This window comes from Pezoporus flaviventris, unplaced genomic scaffold, assembly GCF_033815535.1.
Source record: "Pezoporus flaviventris isolate CSIRO_AGI_PZ_B2104156 unplaced genomic scaffold, CSIRO_AGI_Pfla_v1 ptg000294l, whole genome shotgun sequence".
NCBI lineage: Eukaryota > Metazoa > Chordata > Aves > Psittaciformes > Psittacidae > Pezoporus > Pezoporus flaviventris.
The window spans coordinates 24,964-40,978 of record NW_026892841.1 but is presented as its reverse complement, the minus strand read 5'-3'; the positions used below and the strand labels follow the sequence as shown (position 1 = coordinate 40,978).

Genomic DNA, 16,015 nt, shown 5'->3' with positions numbered 1-16,015 from the left:
TGGGGGGGGAATGGGGCTGGGATCAGTACTTGGACACCCGGGTGTCCCCCCCTGCCTTGAAGTGGAAGGAGAAGATGGGGGGGGCCCAATCCTGCCCCCCCCCCATGGCACCATTGCTCTTGTAAAAGGGTTTTACTCTGAATCCACAAAAATAATTTACCCCCACCCCCCAAAAACTGCTCAGCCACCAATGGGGGGGGGGGGGCACGGCACCCCCAAACCCAGCTCTGTGCCCCCCCAAGCATCACCCCATTGCCAAGAGGCCAAGGTGGGGGGGGGATGTGATGGAAGGGGAAGGGGGGGGTCCTGCCCCCAGCCCCTCGCTGCTGCTGCACCCTGTGAGGCCCAAGGGAAGATTCCCCTTGGGAAAGGGCTGGGATTGGGAGCCCCTGTGTGGGCCCAGCGAGGGAACAGCACCGGAGGGACCGAGCGGCCGTGGCCGAGGCAGCAGCAGGAGATTCCAGAGGCCGGGAATGGGGCTCTCAGTCCTCACAAGGCACCTGCAGCGCTGAGTACATCATCACGGTGCTGTCGTCCTCCTGCTTACCTGGGGAGGAGGGGGGGGACAAGGATGCAAAGGGGGTGCAGGGGGGCTCAGGACCATCAGGAGCCCCCCATTAGCCCCCACATCCCCATCCCACCCCCCAAAACTCACAGGAGAGGCACTTGAGGACGTTGTGGAAGGAGCCCCCGGCAGTGACGAAGGCCCAGAGGCCCGTGCCCAGGGTGATGATGAAGATAGGGACCAGGCTGGCTTCGTACCAGGGGTTCAGGAATGTCTTGGGATGGAGAGGGATGCGTTGGGAATGACATGGGGAGAGGGGGGGGGGGCAGAGCAAATCCAACCCCTTGAAGCCTTCCAAGTCCTGCCCAAGGGTTTCCCAGCTGGAATTGCCCATTGAGACCCCCCCCCATGGATCCAGAGGCTCAAGCAGCACTTGGGGTGTCCCCGGGGAGGGGGGGGGGGGCAGGCACTCACCAGCCCCGAGGTGAGGAGGTGACTGGTGACCACCAGCCCCAGGCCCCAATAGCGCCGGCGCTCGCAGGCGTCGAAGAAGACGATGCCCCAGAAGGTGTGGAGCAGAACCAGGGCCATGGTGATGAAGGCTGCAAGGGGGGGGAAAGAGCATTCACACCCCCCCTTCCTTCCTCTTCCTCCCGCTGGGGAAGGGCCTGGCTCCAACCCTACCTGAGGTGATGAAGTAATAGGGGGAATCCCCATGGATGCCAACGATTCCCGGCCCCATGGCGTCGGCCAGGATGTTGATGACGGAGAAGATGCCGCTGATGATGCCGAAGGAGAGGCCGGAGACTGTGGAAGGAGAAGAACCCGGCTCAAAGCAAGCCAGAAATCAGCACAGGGGAAAGGGGAAGAGTTGGGAACGGCGCTGGAGCGGCCGGGATGGGCGATTCCTGCTCTTGGGAATCCCCGGTGGGGTGAGCGGGACCAGCCCGGTGCTCACCGTAAGCCATGTGCCGCAGGGAGAGGGGGGATCGCCCGTCCTCGCTGATGGTCCCCAGCCCTTCATCGGCTTTCCTGCAGGGATGAGGCAGGAGGAATGAGGGGAGAAGGGGAAGGGGGTCGGAGCCAGCTCATGGGATGGGTTGAAAGGGACCTTAAGGCTCCATCCCTTGTCCAAAGCCCCTCGTTTAGGCGCTAAGAGGGAGCTCTGGGGGTGCAGCCCCACATGGGGGGGGGTCCGTGTGGGTCACGGGGAGCACCCAGGGTCCTCTGTGGGGCTCTCACTTGAGCACTTTGAAGTAGGCGAAGCGGAAGAGCTCCTGCAGGAGCACGGAGCCGGCGGCGCCCACGAGGAGGAGCCCTCGCTGCGGCCGGGGCTCGGCCCCCTCGCTCAGCCGGACCAGGACGAACCAGAGCAGGGAGGCCAGGAGCAGGGACACGAGCCAGAAGAACGCCCTGGAGGAGACAGAAAGCGCAGGAACAGCCCCCGACCCCCCATTGAACACAGGCACAGGAGGGGAGGGGGGGACGCGGGGCTGGGGAGCGAGGGTTTAGATCCAAACCCCCTCAGGACCCATTCCCCTTCCCTCAGTGCCCATTCCCCTTCCCATTCCCTCAGTGCCCATTCCCATTCCCAATCCCCCTCAGTTCCCATTCCCCTTCCCTCAGTGCCCATTCCCATTCCCAACCCCCTCAGGACCCATTCCCCTTCCTAACCCTCCTCAGGGCCCATTCCCAGTCCTAAACCCCCTCAGGACCCATTCTCCTTCCCCAATGCCCTCAGGACCCATTCCCAACCCCCTCAGTTCCCATTCCCCTTCCCAACCCCCTCAGGTCCCATTCCCACCCCCCTCAGTTCCCCTTCCCAACCCCCTCAGTCCCCATTCCCATTCCCCTTCCCTCAATGCCCATTCCCATTCCCAACCCCCCCAGTCCCATTCCCCTTCCCCTTCCCTCAGTTCCCATTCCCCTTCCCTCAGTTCCCATTCCCCTTCCCTCAGTTCCCATTCCCCTTCCCAATCCCCCTCAGTCCCCATTCTCATTCCCATTCCCTCAGTGCCCACTCCCCTTCCCAAACCCCTCAGTTCCCATTCCCCTTCCCTCAGTTCCCATTCCCATTCCCAACCCCCTCAGTGCCCATTCCCATTCCCTCAGTGCCCATTCCCATTCCCAAACCCCTCAGTTCCCATTCCCCTTCCCCTTCCTTCAGTTCCCATTCCCAATCCCCCTCAGTTCCCCTTCCCCTTCCCTCAGTCCCCATTCCCAACCCCCTCAGTTCCCATTCCCCTTCCCTCAGTTCCCATTCCCATTCCCAAACCCCTCAGTTCCCATTCCCTCAGTGCCCATTCCCATTCCCTCAGTGCCCATTCCCCTTCCCATTCCCATTCCCAACCCCCTCAGTGCCCATTCCCTCAGTGCCCATTCCCCTTCCCATTCCCATTCCCAACCCCCTCAGTGCCCATTCCCTCAGTGCCCATTCCCCTTCCCATTCCCAACCCACTCAGTTCCCATTCCCATTCCCCTTCCCTCAGGGCCCATTCCCCTTCCCTCAGTTCCCATTCCCATTCCCCTTCCCTCAGGGCCCATTCCCATTCCCTCAGTTCCCATTCCCATTCCCGTTCCCTCAGTTCCCATTCCCAAACCCCTCAGTTCCCATTCCCATTCCCATTCCCATTCCCTCAGTTCCCATTCCCGTTCCCATTCCCTCAGTTCCCATTCCCATTCCCCTTCCCTCAGTTCCCATTCCCATTCCCATTCCCTCAGTTCCCGTTCCCATTCCCGTTCCCCCCCCCCCCCCCCCCGGTTCCCGTTCCCGTTCCGCCCTCACCCCGCCACCAGCACCAGGACCCGCAGCGGCTCCGCCGCCACCGTCAGCAGGACGAGGGCGAGCGCGGGCCCGAAGGCGATGGCGGCGCAGCCGAAGAAGACGGCGGCGGCCATGGCGGCGCGCCGGGACAGAGCGCCCCGCGGGCCGCTGCTGCGGTGTACACTGCCCCCTGGCGGTGGGAGGCCACGCAGGAGGGGAGGGGGAGCGTGGGGGGGGTAGGACCAGTGATGGGGGGGGGTCTCCCATTTGTATCCCCAAAACCGGTCTAGAACAACCCCCCCCTCTCCCCCCCGGTACCTCCAAATCGATGCCATCCTGACCCCCAAATCCCCCCCCCAACCCAAGTTGTTCCTTGTACCCCACATTCCTCCTGGACCCCAAATTCACCCCCCCCCCTCGCCCTTCAAATGCCTCCTGGACCCCAAATTCACACCCCCCCCCCTCGCCCTTCAAATGCCTCCTGGACCCCAAATTCACACCCCCCCCCTCGCCCTTCAAATGCCTCCTGGACCCCAAATTCACACCCCCCCCTCGCCCTTCAAATGCCTCCTGGACCCCAAATTCACACCCCCCCCTCGCCCTTCAAATGCCTCCTGGACCCCAAATTCACCCCCCCCTCGCCCTTCAAATGCCTCCTGGACCCCAAATTCAGCCCCCCCCCCTCGCCCTTCAAATGCCTCCTGGACCCCAAATTCGCTCCCTAGCCCAAGCTCCCCACCTGGCAGTGGTGGGGTGCTGGCCCTCCCGTGCTGCCTGCAAAGGGGCAGGGCTGAGATGAATTGGAATCTTCCATCCTCACGTCCAAGTTTCCATCTGGAATCTCAGCGGGATGGGACCCCCCCCAAAAGATGTGATGGTGCCCCCCAAAAAGCTGAGGGTGAACCCTGGATCCAGCTCTGGAATGATCCCAGAGGAGCTGCCCCATCCCTGGCAGTGCTCAAGGCCAGGTCGGACACAGGGGCTTGGAGCAAGGGCTCGGTGTCCCTGCCTCCGGAATGGGATGAGCTGTAAGGTCCCTTCACCCCAAAGCATTCCAGGATTCCATGACTGATATTCCTGACCCCCATCCCCACCAACAGGCAGGCAGATGCCTCCAGGATATCCTGGTAAAAGCAAAGAGATTCCATTCATATTCATTTTATTACAAAATCCTTGGTACCAAACCCCACCCCAACCCATCCAAGCCACCGGGAAGAACAGAGCCCCCCAATCCATCGCTCACGGAAGCACAACCGGGATACATGGAGACCTCTTTGCATCCCACCTTGAGGAGCATCAACAGCTCCAGCTCTGCTTCCCACCGAGGTTTCATTGTTGAAGGTGGGACCTTGAGATTCCACATCGGATTTGGGATGGGGAAGACACCACCTCACCCTGTGGAAGGTGGAGCTGCTCCAGCCCGGATCCCAATGGGCGCTGGTGGCATCGGCTTGGCTCAGTTCTTCTTGGTTTTGGGGGTGTCGTACTTCCTCTTGCTGGAATACCACAGCAGCAGTGGGATGCCAATGGAGGGCAGGGTCATCACACCAAAAGCTGCCCAATCCAGCTGCAAGATGTTGGAAGAGTCAACCCAAACCCATGCAGATGAGGCTTAAAACCATCAGACCTTCCCTATGGGGAAGCTCCTGGCTCAAATCCCACCCTGCCAGCTCCTTCGCAGGGATAACCGGGATGCAAAGCGCTTGTTTTGGTGCAATCCATCCACAACATCCCCCCAAGTACTCACAAAGTGTGGGGAGAACCTCCTGTCGAACTCCCGTTGCGCCAGGATCCCTCCCTGCCCCGGAGCACTGGTGAAACCAACCTGGGAAAGAGGGGGAAAAGCGGTGGGATCCTTCTGGAGCAGGGCTATGGATCATGGCCAGCCTTGGGGTGGGAGGATCTGGTGCCCAATGGCACTCACCACAACCTGGCCCCCCTCCTGTGCCAGGTAGGTGATGGTGGCCGAGGTGAAGTTGAAGTAGCCGGCTTTGAGAGGCCGCAGCACCACAGTGTGGGACACATTGCTGGCTCTGAGCGCTGGGAGTTAAGGAGAGGACTTGGATTCAGCCGAGGGAAAGGGAGGAGATGGGGAAAGAGGAGCCGCAAACCAGGTGGAAAAGTCATCCATGGAATCCTGGAATGGGCTGGGTTGGGAGGGGGCTCAACGCTCATCCAGTTCCAACCCCCTTCAACCCATTCCAGCTCCTCGGCATCCCCACAGGGAAGAGCTTCTGCCTAGGATCCCATCTCCACCCTCCCTTCTATCAGGTTAAAGCCATTCCCCTTGTCCTGTCCCTGCATCCCAAGCCCTTTTCCAGGTTTCCTGCAGCCCCTTTCGGCACTGGAGCTGCTCCACATCCTCCTTGTGCTGCCCTGGGTGAGGCTCCAGGGGCGAGGAGGAGCACTGGGAGCGATTCCACGGATACGGAGCGATCCTGTCCCACTTGACGTTGAGCATTCCAGAGACGATGCCAAAATCTTCCGGGGGGAAGGAATCATCCGAGAGCTCCACATCTAACGCTGCACTGAAGGCGACAAAGAGAGGGATGAGAAGGGGAGCTCAGCCTTGGCATGTGCCACGCAGATGTCCATAGGGATCCCGTAGCAGCGGGGTGAGGTGGTTTGGGAACCGAAGGAGGGAGATGGGGAGGGAAATCAATGCGATACAGGGAGATGGCTGAAAGAGCAAGTTGGCAAAGGGCAAAAAGGCAAGGCAATGAGGTGGGAAAGAGCTCCCAGAGCCCAACGAGGGAGGCTGTGCCATGGGGAGCAATCCCAGCTTCCACTTGGGAAGCTCAGAGCCAGCGGGAGCAAAGGGAACAGCCCCTCATGGAGCTCGGGCAGCGGCTCCCGTCCACCCCCACCACACACATAAAGGTGAGGTTTGCTCCCCACAGCCCCCATAAAGGCGAGGTTTGCTCCCCACCTGGAGCCCCCATAAAGGCGAGGTTTGCTCCCCACCTGGAGCCCCCATAAAGGCGAGGTTTGCTCCCCACCTGGAGCCCCCATAAAGGCGAGGTTTGCTCCCCACCTGGAGCCCCCATAAAGGCGAGGTTTGCTCCCCACCTGGAGCCCCCATAAAGGCGAGGTTTGCTCCCCGTCTGGAGCCCACATAAAGGCGAGGTTTGCTCCCCACCTGGAGCCCCCATAAAGGCGAGGTTTGCTCCCCGCCTGGAGCCCCCATAAAGGCGAGGTTTGCTCCCCGCCTGGAGCCCCCATAAAGGCGAGGTTTGCTCCCCACCTGGAGCCCCCATAAAGGCGAGGTTTGCTCCCCACCTGGAGCCCACGTTGTAGATGTTGTACTGCAGGGTCAGGTCCTTGCCCTCCACCGCGTAGCGGTTCAGGAGGGCCTTGGAGGCCAAGAGCCGGGCGCCGTCCTCACAGCGGGCCACGGAGCACAGGGCGAAGAGGGCGAGCGCCAGGAGCTTCATCTGGGAGCACAAACAGGAAGGGAAGCGGGGATTTAACCATTAAATGCCCACACCGGAGCCCTCCGGTGCCCTCCGCTCCTCACCGTCCCGGCCCGGCCTCGCTCCTCCGGCCGCGTCAGCGCTGAGGTAACCCCCCAGTGCCAACATGGCGGCCGGAAGCTGCCGCGGGGCACGCTGGGAAATGTAGTCCCAACCGCACCCCAGCCGGTGTGCTTGTCAAAGTGCGCATGCGCAGCCCCCCCTCTTCGCAACCCAACTTCCTGCTGCTGAGCTCCGCCTTCTCATTGGTCAGCGCGCCGCCGGGGGCGCGTCGGGATTGGTCCGGGCGGGGCGGGTGGGCGGGGTTAAGGCGGTGAGGCGGTGAAGAAGCGGCCGGTGGCTCCAGAAGGTTCGGTGCTCGGAGCCGGGGGTCGCCGCCATGATGGGCCCGAGGCCTGTGCTGGTGCTCAGTGAGTGTCGCTGCCGGGCCCCGAGCCCCGGGGGTTGGGGGCCGGTTCCGTTCCCTTCCATTCTCCCCTTGCCGCCGCCATGTTGGGGCCGGGGCGGCCGCGTGGGGCCCTCAGGCACCGCCCGCCCCGAGGCCTTCACCTCAGGGACCCGCTGAGGAGCCTCGGGTCCCATCCGCAGGGATGCATGGGGGGGCTCGGCTGTGTTCGTGCGTTCACAGAACGGGGGGGGTTAAAGGGAGCTTAAAGCTCGTTTAAAGCCGTAGCACGGCCCCAACGTGGCCTTGAGCGCTGCCAGGGATGGGGCACCCAAAGCTGCTCCGTTCAAGCCATCCCAGTGGCGTGGCGAAGGGGTTTTGCCTACCTAACACCGTTGTTCCCCCTTCAGCTCGTTGCTTTTTGTTACCCCGTTTTACCCCTCCGTGTGCGCTGTGAGCAGCCGGGGTCCCTTTGCTGCCGCCCCTGCTCCCCTTTGTGCTGCTTTTGTTCCATCCCTTCCTGGCTTCAGTCTGTGCCCAGCCAGGCTGGGGATGGAGGAAGAGCTTGGAGCATCCTTAGGGCAGAACACACAGGGCTAAAACCGAGTTTAAACCAGGGGTTTTCTTTATAATATTATTTATACACGTATTTCATACATATATATATATGAATATTATGTTATTTTTTTTCCATGTATGTATTTGTATTTGTATTATGTATGTGTATACCATAACGTCTTATATGCCCTTCAATATATATCTGTATTATATATATGTATATTGTAATATTGTATGCTTCTATATATACATAATATATCTGTATTATATATGTGTATTCTAATACAGTATATGCCTTTATATGTCTGTGTAATATCTGTATAATAATGTCTGTATTACATATATGTATATTATATTATTATGTGCTTTCGTATATAATAATGGGAGCATCTGGGTTAAAAACTCCTGTGCAGCAGCTTCTGCGTTAGGGTTGGACTGAAAGAGATCAGCTTCAAGCCTCTTTGTACTTCAGTGGCTTTTTCCTTTCCTATCTCCATAGGCCAGAACATGAAACGGGAGTCGGGGAGGAAAGTCCAGACTGGGAACATCACTGCTGCAAAGGTACCAGCTCCTGCCCTCATTCAGTGTGGGTGTGCGGATGGATCCATCTAAGAGGGAAGAACTGGGATTTGGAGCATTCTATCCCAAATCCAGAGCAGAAGCAGCATGGAAACGAGGTCTCAGTGCAACAACAGGGAGAGGTTTCCCTTTGCCCAATCTGGAGGTGTTTAAGCTTTGCCATTGGCTTTAGGTGATGCCAGTCCCTGTGTTTCATTCGCACCCCATCAAAGCACTGCTGAGAGGTGCTTCCTTCCATTGTCCCCCAGCTGCTTGTTCCATTATGGGGTGGTTTGGACCTTTCTGATGCCCTCCAGCCCTCTTCATGTCCTTTGTTCCTCCTAGACCATAGCTGACGTGATCAGGACGTGTTTAGGACCACGAGCCATGATGAAGGTAAGAGCTTTGCTCAGGACCCTGGGTTGGAGGCTGCGTTGAACCCCCCACGACCAAGTGATGCTTCTCCTTGGCTTGCAGATGCTTCTGGACCCCATGGGTGGGATTGTGATGACCAACGATGGCAATGCTATTCTCAGAGAGGTGCGTGTCTGGGAGTGGGAATCTTCTGGCTTACCTCTGAATCCGGGCATGGGGTGGAAAGGGACGTTAAAGCTCATCCAGTTCCATGGGCAAAGACACCTTCCACTAGAGCAGGATGCTTCCACCTGGCCTTGAGCACTGCCAAGGATGGGGAATGGTGCTGGTTCATCCCCTCTGTTGGAAGCAGCAGGTTCTAACCAGCAGCACCAAGAGAGGGGCTTGTAAGGGATGAAATGTGTCCAGCAAGCACCCTTCACCCTCGGAAGAGCAGGTTTCAGCCCTGGGCTTCAGTGTTCCATGGAAATTCCCTAGCGCTGGAATGATGCTGGAAGCTTCAGCTTGCATCTTCTGGATCAACGCCCTGTTTCTTGCTCCTGTCCAGATTCAGGTCCAGCACCCTGCTGCTAAATCCATGATTGAGATCAGCCGTACTCAGGATGAGGAGGTTGGAGATGGGACCACATCCGTCATCATCCTGGGTGAGGAGAGGGAAGGATGTGCCTTTGCTCCAGGGTTTCACCCTTTTGGCCCATCTTAGCTTGATAAATACACTTTAATGGCACAGATATTCATTATCTGTCCTTCCAAAGGTGAATCCTAGAATTCCAGGTTGGAGGGGCCCTCAGGGATCATCTGCTCCAACCTTTCCAGGGGCATCATGACCTGGACTTGATGTTCCAACCAGCCCAGTATTAAGTGTCCAACACTGGGGAGCTCATCCCTTCCCTGGGGAGATGATTCCAATGGCTGGTCGCTCCTACTGTGTAAAATTCCTCGTGTGTCCATTGGGAATCTCCCCAGGCTTAATTTGGGCCCATCACTCCTTGTTTTTTCCATGGCATTCCATGCAAAGAAGGGGGTCTCCACCTGCTTTGTAGCCACCCTTAAAGAGTGGAACAACGGGATAAAGTCCCCTTGAGCCTTCTCCAGGCTGCACATTCCCAGTTCTCAGCCTTTCCTTACCTGCTTCCTAGCCCTTGGATCACCTTTGTGGCTCCTCTCTGGATCCTTTCCAGCCCCAAACCTGAGCCCAGTATTCCCAGTGTGGCCCTCCCAAGCAGTGGGCACAGTGGGATAACGACGTCTCTACCCCTGCTGGCGGTGTTGCCTTTCTCCCTCCCGTTATTCCCCAACGGAGGAAGTTTGAGGGATGTGCTTTGCCTTGCAGCTGGAGAGATGCTCTCTGTTGCTGAACACTTCCTGGAGCAGCAGATGCACCCAACGGTGATCATCGGCGCGTACCGCAAGGCTCTGGATGACATGATCAGCATCCTCAAGAAGATCGGGTGAGTTCCTTGGGAAGGGGCTTGGAAAAGAAGGGATTTGGGGGGAATAACCCTGTTCCCATCGGGGCAGCACCCCCGTGGACGTGAACAACAAGGAGATGATGCTGAAGATCATCAAGAGCGCCATAAACACCAAGGCCATCAACCGGTGGTGCGAGCTGGCCTGCGGCATCGCCCTGGAGGCGGTGAGGACGGTGGAGCTGGAGGAGAACGGCAGGAAGGAGATCGACATCAAGAAGTACGCCAAAGTGGAGAAGGTGAGCGTGTCCCCGGCCCCTTTTCCCATGAAAACCCAATGATTCCACAGTTCCCAATAGGGCCACGAGGATGCTCAGGGGCTGCAGCACCTCCTGGATGGAGACAGGCTGAGGACGTTGGGGCTGTTGAGCCTGGAGAAGAGAAGCTGTGGGGAGACCTCAGAGCAGCTTCCAGTATCTGAAGGGGGGCTACAGGGATGCTGGGGAGGGACTTTTCATGAGGGACTGTAGTGACAGGACAAGGGGAAATGGGTTAAAACTTAAACAGGGGGAGTTTAGATTGGATCTAAGGAGGAAATTCTTTCCTGTGAGGGTGCTGAGGCACTGGAATGGGTTGCCCAGGGAGGTTGTGAATGCTCCATCCCTGGTAGTGTTCAAGACCAGGTTGGAGGAGGCCTTGGGTGCCGTGGTTTAGTGTGAGGGGTCCCTGCCCATGGCAGGGGGGTTGGAACTGGCTGATTTTCAGGTCCTTTCCAACCCAACCCATTCTATGATTCCCAAAGGGAATGCTCATAAAAGGACCTTGCGTTGTGCCCTGGGGTTTTCCTTTCTCAGCATGTGGGATATGGGTGCTTTGAGGAGTGGGGATGCTCTCCTAGAAAGCATAAAGTATATGGATGTTGTATGGAAAGCACAACTTCCATACAGGAGCCTGGTTTGCCTCATTCCCCCTTTGTCCTGGGACAGATTCCAGGTGGTTTTAGCGAAGACTCCTGCGTGTTACGGGGGATCATGGTGAATAAAGACGTAACTCACCCCCGCATGAGGCGTCTCATCAAGAACCCCCGCATTGTCCTTCTGGATTGTTCCCTGGAATACAAGAAAGGGGAGAGCCAGGTAAAAAGCCAGGAAGTGAAATCATGGAATGCTGGAATGGTTTAGCTCGGAAGGGCCCTTAAACCTCCTCCAAAGCCCCTTCTCCGTGTTTCTTGGGGTGCTTCTCCTTGGCTCCTGCCCTGGAGGTGCTGGAGGGGCTCAGATCCCTCCGTTTGGGGGGCTCTGGATGTAACCTGCAGCTCTTCTGTGTGCAGACTGACATCGAGATCACCCGCGAGGAAGACTTCGCCCGCATCCTGCAGATGGAGGAGGAATACATCCAGCAGATGTGTGCAGACCTCATCAGGGTCAAACCAGACCTGGTCATCACAGAGAAAGGGATTTCAGGTAATAACACCCCCTTCCTGGGGTTATCTCCATCTGAATGAGGCTCATTCTGGGTTAAATTCCCCCTTTGGCACCCCCAAACCAACCTGGTTCCCCTTGGTTTGGGGAAGCTTTGTAGCTTCCTAACACAGAATTCCCCATTCCAAGGCCTGGATTTTGGGGCTTGAGGTTGCCTTGGGGCAATTCAAAGAGGATTTGGCTTAGCCAGGAGTTGGAAGGAATCAAAGGAGTAGCGAGGAGGAGCCTCAAAAGCTGCACTTGGTGCCTTAAAGTGCATTTGGTTTCCCTTTCTAGAAGCTAATTGCACTTAATTAACGTAAAGAGCCTTAATTAGAGCTGAGGGATGAATAAACCCCCCAAACCTGATTGCAGACCTGGCCCAGCACTACCTGATGAGAGCCAACATCACAGCCATCCGCAGGGTGAGGAAGACGGACAACAACCGCATCGCCAGGTCAATGAAGGCTCCCTCCTCCCTGGAGCCCTCTCCATGCTCCCATGCCATGGAATTGCCTCCTTCTCCCCCCCTTTTTCCTTCCGTATGGATGCGTGACCAACCCCTGGTTGCTGTGCAGGGCCTGTGGAGCTCGCATCGTGAGCCGCACGGATGAGCTGCGGGAGGAGGACGTGGGCACCGGGGCCAGGCTCTTTGAGGTGAAGAAGATCGGGGATGAGTATTTTGCCTTCATCACCGACTGCAAAGAGCCCAAGGCCTGCACCATCATCCTGCGGGGAGCCAGCAAGGAGATCCTGGCTGTGAGTTCCTGCAGGTTCCAGCTCCTCCTTCTCCTTGGGGAAGCCGCTGCTTCCCTTTGGAGCAGCTCGAAGCAAATTCCCGTTTTCCTTTGGCTTCTGGAGTTACAGAATTCCCGTCTCATGGGCTGCACTCTGCAGGGGAATCAGAGCTTGCCCACAGCTTTCCATAGGGACCATGGGATGATTTGGGTTGGAAGGGAGCTTAAAGCCATTCCTCCCTTGTCCTCTTCCTCCATCCCTTGGTCCAGGTTTCCTGCAGCCCCTTTAGGCACTGGAGCTGCTCTAAGCCCTCCCCTTAAGGAGCCTCCTTTCTTCTGCTGCTCCCAACACTGGGAGGGGGGGTGTTCTGATCCCTCATCCCGCGTCCCTGCTCCCGCGTCCCTGCTCCCGCGTCCCTGCTCCCGCGTCCCTGCTCCCGCGTCCCTGCTCCCGCGTCCCTGCTCCCGCGTCCCTGCTCCCATGCCCGTGTCCCTGCTCCTATGCCCGTATCCCTCATCCCGTATCCATGCTCCCATGCCTGTCTCCCTCGTCCCATTCCCATGTCCCTGCTCCCATTCCCGTCTCCCTCATCCCATTCCCGTGTCCCCGGTGCGCAGGAGGTGGAGCGGAACCTGCAGGACGCCATGCAGGTCTGTCGCAACGTGCTCCTGGACCCGCAGCTGGTTCCGGGCGGAGGAGCCACGGAGATGGCCGTGGCGCAGGCGCTGACGGAGAAATCCAAAGGGATGACGGGCGTGGAGCAGTGGCCGTACCGCGCCGTGGCCCAGGCGCTGGAAGTGATCCCTCGCACCCTCATCCAGAACTGCGGCGCCAGCACCATCCGGCTGCTCACCTCGCTCAGGGTAAGCCCGGCATCCAGGTTTTCCATCGCCGAGCTGCAAAGCTCTTCCCACCGGCTCCTTTGATCCCATTGGAGCCATCGGATCACCATAGGCGGGCCCCTCGAGGGGGGGGGAGCTGCGGGAGGTTTTGAGTTGAAGGATCCCGGTGGTCAAGGATTTGATGGATCCCCTTGAGGGGGATTTGAAGGCTTTTCGGCTGTGAAATGTCCTCGGATGGATTCCCAAGCATGGAAACTGGAATCCTGGCATGGGTTGGGTTGAAGGGAGCTTAAAGCTCCTCCGGGTCTTGGAAGCACGGATGCCTTCTGTTGAACACAGCCACAGCTTCTCCCTTTAACCCTTTCCACCCTCATGGGGAAGAGATTCCCAAGATCCCATCTAACCCTTTCCCCTTCTAGTTGGAGCCGTTCCTCCTCAGCCCATCCCTTGTCCAAAGCCATTCCCCCACCCCCTTGTCCTGCTCCTCCATCCCTTGTCCAGCTTTCCCTGGCACCACTGGAAAGGCCACGCAAAGGCCTCCTCCGACGATCCCACGTGGTGATCCCGGCTTTCCCAACAGGCAAAACACACTCAGGACAACAGCCAGACATGGGGGGTGAACGGGGAGACCGGAGCCTTGGTGGACATGAAGGAGCTGGGGGTCTGGGAGCCGCTGGCTGTCAAGCTGCAGACCTACAAGACAGCAGTGGAGGTGAGGCTTGGGGGCCTCCAGGGGTTGCTCCATGGGGCTGGAATTCCGGACTGGCTCCCAATGCTCTCTCTCCATAGACGGCCATTCTCCTGCTTCGCATCGATGACATCGTGTCCGGGCACAAAAAGAAGGGGGATGAGAAGAGCCAGGCTCCGGCAGCACCGGAGGCAGCCCAGGAATGAGGGATCCCATGGGAAGAACCAAGCCAGCACCCGGCTTGCTGCGGCTGAAGCTTTGGGGTGGGAGGGGGCTCAGTGCCCGGCGCAGGGACTGGGCATGGGAGGCTCTGGAATGTCACGGTTTGCTTGGGAAATAAACCCAATCACGGCATTCCAGTGCCTTTTGGATGGGGGGAATCCCATAAACATCAAGGAATGTTGCTGGAGTTTGGGAAAGGAGCCCCCAGGTTTCTCCCTGTCCTTTCCAAGCAGGAGCAGAATCGCTTCCCTCAAGAAGGAATCATCCCCTTTGGCAGGTGAAAGCCATTCCCCCCCATCCTGCTCCTCCATCCCTTTGTCCCAAGCCCCTCTCCAGCTTTCCTGGAGCTCCTTTAGGCACCGGGAGCTGCTCCCAGGTCTCCATAAGGAGACAAGGGAAAGCAGCAGAGCTGCCCTTGGGCCAGGGCTCCCTCCCTCCTTCCCACTGCTCCAACTGGTTTGGGAACCAGTTCCTGAACCTCCACCCGCGAGGAAGAGGAAGGAGTTGGGGAGGGACTTGCTCCCCCCCCCCCCCCCCAAGCCAGGGCAAAGCCACAATTCCTTATGGGATCAATCCCACCCTTCCCAAAGCAACCATGGAAGCGCTGGGCAAAGAGTTTTATTAGGCAATGGGGCTCCCCCTTTCCCAGGGCAGAGCAATCGGGACGGCATCTCCCTGCATCCCTCCTTTTGGGGTCTTGGGGGTGTTCCCCCATTATCCCCAGTACCGGAGTTTGGCTCCGGTGTTCTTGGGCTGCTCTTGGGGCTTTGCCTCTGCCACAGCCAGGAGGTTTTCCGGCTCCAGCACCACCATGCTGTAGAGATTCCAGAGGAGCATGGCCACGAGGGGCAGGAAGCTCAGGCTGAAGCCAAAGACCCTCAAGGAGCGCCCGATGGCGTAAGCCAACCAATACAGCAACCTGGAGGCATGGAAAAGGGGGATAAAGGATGGCTCCAGGTCTTTTCCCCCCACCACCACCCCATTCCTGCTTACCTGGAGATGGCAAAGAGCCCCGTGAGGAGCGGGATGAGCTTGAGGAGCTCCTGCGGGAGGTAGGTGGCCAGCACGGCCATGTTGAAGAAGTAAAGGACAAAGAGGTGGCCGGATTGGACCACGAAGGTGCTGTGGATCTCCACCTCCCGCCGCAGCTCCCCACAGGGCTCCAGCGCCCAGGAGCAGAGGCGGGAGACGCCGCTGACGAGCATCCCTGTGGGAATACCGGAGCCAAAGGCTGGGAATGGGGCTCCCCATGGTTGAAAGGGGGGGGGGGGGATGCCCCCTTTTGCTGCTCACCCAGCACGATGGGGACGGTGGCGAAGGCGGCGCAGCGCAGGGTGTACAGCAGGCGGGTGCTGATGGTGGGCAGCAGCGGGGCGTCGAAGGGCAGGAAGACGTAAGCCCCATAGACAAAGCAGGGGCACAGCACCAGAGCCCCCAGCACCGAGGCCAAGGCCTTGAGGTGGCCCCCGCCACCGCAGTCCTTAGCCCACGGGCACCTGGCTCCTTCGCTGCCAGGCTTGGCCCCTCGCCCCTCCAAGCCCAATGGGTCCCTGGAGCGTGAAGGACCCATAGGGAGGAGGAGGAGTGGGTGCTGGCTACGGGGCACGGCTCCCCCTTTGCTTTCTTCCTGCTGCTTCTTGCCCTTGCCGGGGTTGTGCTCGATGCAATGCGGGTCTATGGGCACCACCACCACGGGGGCCACCTCGGGGCCAGCGCCGGCCTCCTCTGGACCTTCCCGGCCCCCATCCGGGCTCGCCCGGGCCCTCCCCGGGGCACGGTCCCAGGGCAGGGTGGCCTCGGGGTCCTCCGGTGCCTTGGGTAAGGGGGGGGCCGGGGCCAGCTCCATCAATGCCACCTCCTCCGGGGGCAGGATGGGGTCCGCAGCGGGCATGGATGGGGTGTGGAGGGGGGGAAACGCGGCTCCGGTTCCTTCCTCTTCACCCTGGGCACAAAGCAGTGGGAATGGGGGGGTTTGGGGGTCCTGCTCCTCCATCCCTGCATCCCAAAGCCCCTCTCCAGGCTTCCTGCAGCCCCTATA

The 16,015-nt window shown here is 59.1% G+C and overlaps 4 protein-coding genes across 6 annotated transcripts; 1 reads left to right on the top strand and 3 right to left on the bottom strand.

Moving 5' to 3' along the window:
- Nucleotides 1–408: 408 nt before the first annotated feature.
- APH1A (aph-1 homolog A, gamma-secretase subunit) lies at nucleotides 409–3,425 on the bottom strand. Of its 3 annotated transcripts, XM_061443129.1 has the most exons (7): nucleotides 3,291–3,425; nucleotides 1,748–1,918; nucleotides 1,464–1,537; nucleotides 1,190–1,312; nucleotides 980–1,107; nucleotides 656–779; nucleotides 409–547 (listed from the first exon to the last, which is right to left on the bottom strand). In XM_061443129.1, exons 1-7 carry the CDS (start codon nucleotides 3,401–3,403, stop codon nucleotides 483–485), a joined length of 798 nt encoding a protein of 265 aa, XP_061299113.1. In that variant the 5' UTR covers nucleotides 3,404–3,425; the 3' UTR covers nucleotides 409–482. The 3 variants fall into 3 exon arrangements, with proteins under 3 accessions (XP_061299113.1, XP_061299115.1, XP_061299114.1); XM_061443131.1 differs by lacking the exon at nucleotides 1,464–1,537 and having other exon boundaries at nucleotides 1,748–1,782; XM_061443130.1 differs by lacking the exon at nucleotides 1,464–1,537 and having other exon boundaries at nucleotides 433–547.
- Nucleotides 3,426–4,636: 1,211 nt separating this feature from the next.
- Nucleotides 4,637–6,842, bottom strand: SSR2 (signal sequence receptor subunit 2). The gene is made up of 6 exons (XM_061443128.1): nucleotides 6,787–6,842; nucleotides 6,549–6,703; nucleotides 5,699–5,797; nucleotides 5,194–5,302; nucleotides 5,017–5,094; nucleotides 4,637–4,836 (listed from the first exon to the last, which is right to left on the bottom strand). Exons 2-6 carry the CDS (start codon nucleotides 6,701–6,703, stop codon nucleotides 4,726–4,728), a joined length of 552 nt encoding a protein of 183 aa, XP_061299112.1. The 5' UTR covers nucleotides 6,787–6,842; the 3' UTR covers nucleotides 4,637–4,725.
- Nucleotides 6,843–7,073: 231 nt separating this feature from the next.
- On the top strand, nucleotides 7,074–13,961 carry CCT3 (chaperonin containing TCP1 subunit 3). Its single transcript, XM_061443135.1, has 14 exons — nucleotides 7,074–7,152; nucleotides 8,185–8,246; nucleotides 8,589–8,639; nucleotides 8,721–8,783; nucleotides 9,166–9,262; nucleotides 9,952–10,069; nucleotides 10,140–10,326; nucleotides 11,014–11,163; nucleotides 11,358–11,490; nucleotides 11,863–11,944; nucleotides 12,066–12,246; nucleotides 12,843–13,088; nucleotides 13,648–13,779; nucleotides 13,857–13,961. Exons 1-14 carry the CDS (start codon nucleotides 7,122–7,124, stop codon nucleotides 13,959–13,961), a joined length of 1,638 nt encoding a protein of 545 aa, XP_061299119.1. The 5' UTR covers nucleotides 7,074–7,121.
- Nucleotides 13,962–14,691: 730 nt separating this feature from the next.
- Nucleotides 14,692–15,881, bottom strand: TMEM79 (transmembrane protein 79). Its single transcript, XM_061443133.1, has 3 exons — nucleotides 15,271–15,881; nucleotides 14,971–15,184; nucleotides 14,692–14,896 (listed from the first exon to the last, which is right to left on the bottom strand). Exons 1-3 carry the CDS (start codon nucleotides 15,866–15,868, stop codon nucleotides 14,692–14,694), a joined length of 1,017 nt encoding a protein of 338 aa, XP_061299117.1. The 5' UTR covers nucleotides 15,869–15,881.
- Between the last annotated feature and the right edge of the window lie 134 nt (nucleotides 15,882–16,015).

Excerpts from the sequence above, each read along its gene's own strand:
- CCT3 (XM_061443135.1), top strand. The coding sequence starts at position 7,122 with ATGATGGGCCCGAGGCCTGTGCTGGTGCTCA. Across the intron at positions 8,247-8,588 it reads GGAACATCACTGCTGCAAAG|ACCATAGCTGACGTGATCAG; the intron begins GTACCAGCTCCT and ends TGTTCCTCCTAG. Across the intron at positions 11,945-12,065 it reads GACAACAACCGCATCGCCAG|GGCCTGTGGAGCTCGCATCG; the intron begins GTCAATGAAGGC and ends GTTGCTGTGCAG.
- TMEM79 (XM_061443133.1), bottom strand. The coding sequence starts at position 15,868 with ATGCCCGCTGCGGACCCCATCCTGCCCCCGGAGGAGGTGGCATTGATG. Across the intron at positions 15,185-15,270 it reads CACCGTCCCCATCGTGCTGG|GGATGCTCGTCAGCGGCGTC; the intron begins GTGAGCAGCAAA and ends GTATTCCCACAG. Across the intron at positions 14,897-14,970 it reads GGGCTCTTTGCCATCTCCAG|GTTGCTGTATTGGTTGGCTT; the intron begins GTAAGCAGGAAT and ends CCATGCCTCCAG.
- APH1A (XM_061443129.1), bottom strand. The coding sequence starts at position 3,403 with ATGGCCGCCGCCGTCTTCTTCGGCTGCGCCGCCATCGCCTTCGGGCCC. Across the intron at positions 1,313-1,463 it reads CCTGCGGCACATGGCTTACG|TCTCCGGCCTCTCCTTCGGC; the intron begins GTGAGCACCGGG and ends CTCCTTCCACAG. Across the intron at positions 780-979 it reads ACCTCCTCACCTCGGGGCTG|ACATTCCTGAACCCCTGGTA; the intron begins GTGAGTGCCTGC and ends CTCCATCCCAAG.
- SSR2 (XM_061443128.1), bottom strand. The coding sequence starts at position 6,703 with ATGAAGCTCCTGGCGCTCGCCCTCTTCGCCCTGTGCTCCGTGGCCCGC. Across the intron at positions 5,798-6,548 it reads ATCTACAACGTGGGCTCCAG|TGCAGCGTTAGATGTGGAGC; the intron begins GTGGGGAGCAAA and ends TGTCGCCTTCAG. Across the intron at positions 4,837-5,016 it reads GGAGGTTCTCCCCACACTTT|CTGGATTGGGCAGCTTTTGG; the intron begins GTGAGTACTTGG and ends AACATCTTGCAG.